The following is a 2,796-nucleotide window of genomic DNA, read 5'->3' as shown; positions in this document are numbered from 1 at the left end:
AGCAACAAAATTTTGGTTATATTATATGTAGTAGTATAGATTTAGTAATTTTAATTTTCATAGTGTTAGTTGGGCAAGCAGTCAATCAGTAAACGAGTAGCATCTGTTGGATTACGAATTTTATGTTGAAGAAGTTTCCAAGAAGAGTCTCACTAGATCTGCACATTGCCACGTAGTTCGGTCAACCGTCAATAGAACTGACTTATTCCTCTAAAAGACTAAAACAAAGAACTGACGTACTCTCGGCCCTCGCTGTACTAAATCTGATCCATTTGACGCTTGAGATACTTGGAACCCAAGGAAGAAGCTGCATAATATAACAGGCTGTGACTGTGAACCTCTGCACGGTCCAGAAATCGTCAGTTGGTCGAGCCCTTCAGGAGAAGAGAATTGGACATGGCTTCCACCTGCAACAACTCCTCGTCATTCAAGGTACAGACATCTCTTATCAATCTACAACCTCGCTTAGAATTTGCAATTAGTATCCACCAGTCAGTCTCGATCTCCTCTAAGCCTCGTTCTTCCTGCGACTTCCTGAAGATCATACTCGGGTCGTCGTCGCCAGCTCGCCGCGAGATCCTGTCCGATATGGGATACGAGTTCACCGTCATGGTAGAGTGCCTTGGCTCATGTATGTAGTAGCAAATTTCTTATCTGTACTTGCTGATGAAATGGCTATTTGGTCTCTGTGCTGCCAGTGCGCTGACATCGACGAGAAGGCCATCAGGAGGGAGAAGCCGGAGGAGCTGGTCAAGGCCCTGGCCGAAGCCAAGGTACGGCTCGATCTGAAGATGCTTGTTGCTTGCTAGTAATTGCGATGAACTCCTGATACAGTCTTAAATCCTTGGGTGCTTCTTGATCAGACTTTGTGTGTGTAGGCCAACGCCGTCAAACTGAACCTTCCTCACGGCTGCGGTCAAAATCAGCCTACCCTTCTGATCACTTCTGACCAGGTTATGGTGAGCAGAGGGGTGATAAGAGAGAGGCCAAGAAGCACGGAAGAAGCCAGAGAATTCATCAAGGGTAATGATCGGGCTTCCTGTGGACGCGCGCAAGATAGTGTATGCCTAGGCTAACGAACTATTTCTGTTCCTGGTGTTGTAACAGCATACTCGGATGGTCGAGCGTTTGCGGTGAACTATGTTCTCGTCACCAACCTAAGCACCGGTGACAGGAAAGGGGGCTGGGATATACCTGAGGTGCGTAGCTTAGATTCGAGCGTCTGAACCTGATGTTTCTTTCCTGAGAAAACACTCAAACTCACAAATTATTTTCTCCTGTGTTTCCATATGCAGATAATTTTTCGCCACATACCAGACGCGTTCATCGAAGAAGTCGTGAGTACTACTGCACCATTTTTTATTCCTGAAACTAAAATTCTATGCACTACTTTTCTGTACCTGAAAACGAGTGAGAAAAAGGTAAGTAAATACGATTGCATCCTGGAACGTGTTGCAGGTCAAGGAAGAAGACATGACCTGCGTGGCTGGGGGCTTCAAGCTGACGCATCCATCGGCGTCGCCATTCATCAAGGAACTAGTGAGCAAGCTCTTTCCATTTTCCGACGACTCTCGTCGTCCTTGACGACCGTAGAGCAACAGTGGCTAATTTCTGCGTTGCACAGGTCGGTACAGCGGACAGCGTTCGAGGGCTGCCGAGGGATCTCACCGAGAAGCTTATCACAGAGTCGTTGGAAGCACAATAGTTCGATTTGGCTGTTAACAAGAGTTGTAACATGTAAGTGGCTGCGGTGGTTTGGTTTTAAGCATTCTGATTGACAATAAACATGTTCATGTCTTTTACGTGCGTGTGGAGTTTTAATAAGGGAAAATACGGTAAAATAAGGAAATAAAAAATGAAAACTCGAGCAATGAAAAGCAAATATGGAGACACCAAATTCGTCTTCACACATGCTAGTCCTCTGTCCGCATTAGGTCAAAATTATATGCACACATACGGCAGGATGCTCCCAACCCTAGCCTACCGCACCCCTCTTCCCAACCCTCCCGCCGCCGCCGCCGGGGCAAAGATCTCGGGGCGTGGCGGCGGCGGGGGCCTCCCCTCGTGGCGCGTCGGGAACGGCGGCGGCCCTTCCGCCTCCCGGGGCGGCGGCCCTCCCGGGGACGATCCAGCTGCGGGCTGCGGCCTCCCCGCCTCCCATCGGCGGCATGCCGGCGGTGGTGGCTGGTGGAGGCGGGCGCCTTTCCCTCCGCCTCTCGCCGGTGTGGGGTGATGATCTTGGGCTTCTCCCGCGGTACGAGGACGCCCGGGGCAGCAGCCTCGGGTTCGACGGTGGAGGTGACCCTCTTCTTCGCCGGAGAGGATCGGCCTGCGGTTGGTGGTGGTGGACCTATTGATCTATCACCGCGTTCCGACGGCAAGAAGGAGGGGCTTGGAAGCCGGCGATGGTGTTGCTGGTGGAGGGTTGGAGTGGCCAGCCCAGGGTGGTCGCTGACGTGGGGGTCCGACCTGAATAAAGGCGGCGGTCCTAGGGCCTCTCTTGCGTGAAGAGGAGGACCTACCGGAGGCTCCGGACTCGTGATCTGGCCGGAGTGTTGAGTTCCGGAAGGCTCCGCCGGCGAATGTAACAGTGCTTTTGCCTGGAGTTTGCTGGATCGGTGGTATCCGGTCGTGCGCACCCATGCGTTTATTCCGACCGTTTGGTTATGGAGGGAGCGGCGCGAAGCTCTTTTTCTGTGTTGACATCAAGTGACTATGGATCCATGATGAAAGTCGGAAGAAGAGAATTTCATGAAGGTCGGAGGGGAGGACTAGCTACGGGAGGTTCAAGTCTCC

The 2,796-nt window shown here is 51.6% G+C and overlaps 1 protein-coding gene across 1 annotated transcript; it reads left to right on the top strand.

Moving 5' to 3' along the window:
- The first annotated feature begins 380 nt into the window (after positions 1-380).
- Positions 381-1,705, top strand: LOC124700404 (7-methyl-GTP pyrophosphatase-like). The gene is made up of 8 exons (XM_047232534.1): positions 381-432; positions 541-612; positions 699-773; positions 879-1,023; positions 1,108-1,199; positions 1,296-1,337; positions 1,459-1,539; positions 1,625-1,705. The coding sequence occupies exons 1-8, from the start codon at positions 397-399 to the stop codon at positions 1,703-1,705; spliced, it is 624 nt and encodes a 207-aa protein (XP_047088490.1). The 5' UTR covers positions 381-396.
- The last annotated feature ends 1,091 nt before the right edge of the window (positions 1,706-2,796 follow it).

The sequence above is a fragment of the Lolium rigidum genome, chromosome 3, assembly GCF_022539505.1.
Source record: "Lolium rigidum isolate FL_2022 chromosome 3, APGP_CSIRO_Lrig_0.1, whole genome shotgun sequence".
NCBI lineage: Eukaryota > Viridiplantae > Streptophyta > Magnoliopsida > Poales > Poaceae > Lolium > Lolium rigidum.
Note: the sequence above shows the minus strand (reverse complement) of the source record. Positions and strands in the feature narration are given on the sequence as shown.

What these genes read in the sequence shown, in the direction of transcription:
- LOC124700404 (XM_047232534.1), top strand. Translation starts at nt 397, where the DNA reads ATGGCTTCCACCTGCAACAACTCCTCGTCATTCAAG. An exon ending in AGGCCCTGGCCGAAGCCAAG is followed by an intron (nt 774 to 878) that starts GTACGGCTCGAT and finishes TTGTGTGTGTAG; the next exon opens with GCCAACGCCGTCAAACTGAA. An exon ending in CGCCATTCATCAAGGAACTA is followed by an intron (nt 1,540 to 1,624) that starts GTGAGCAAGCTC and finishes TGCGTTGCACAG; the next exon opens with GTCGGTACAGCGGACAGCGT.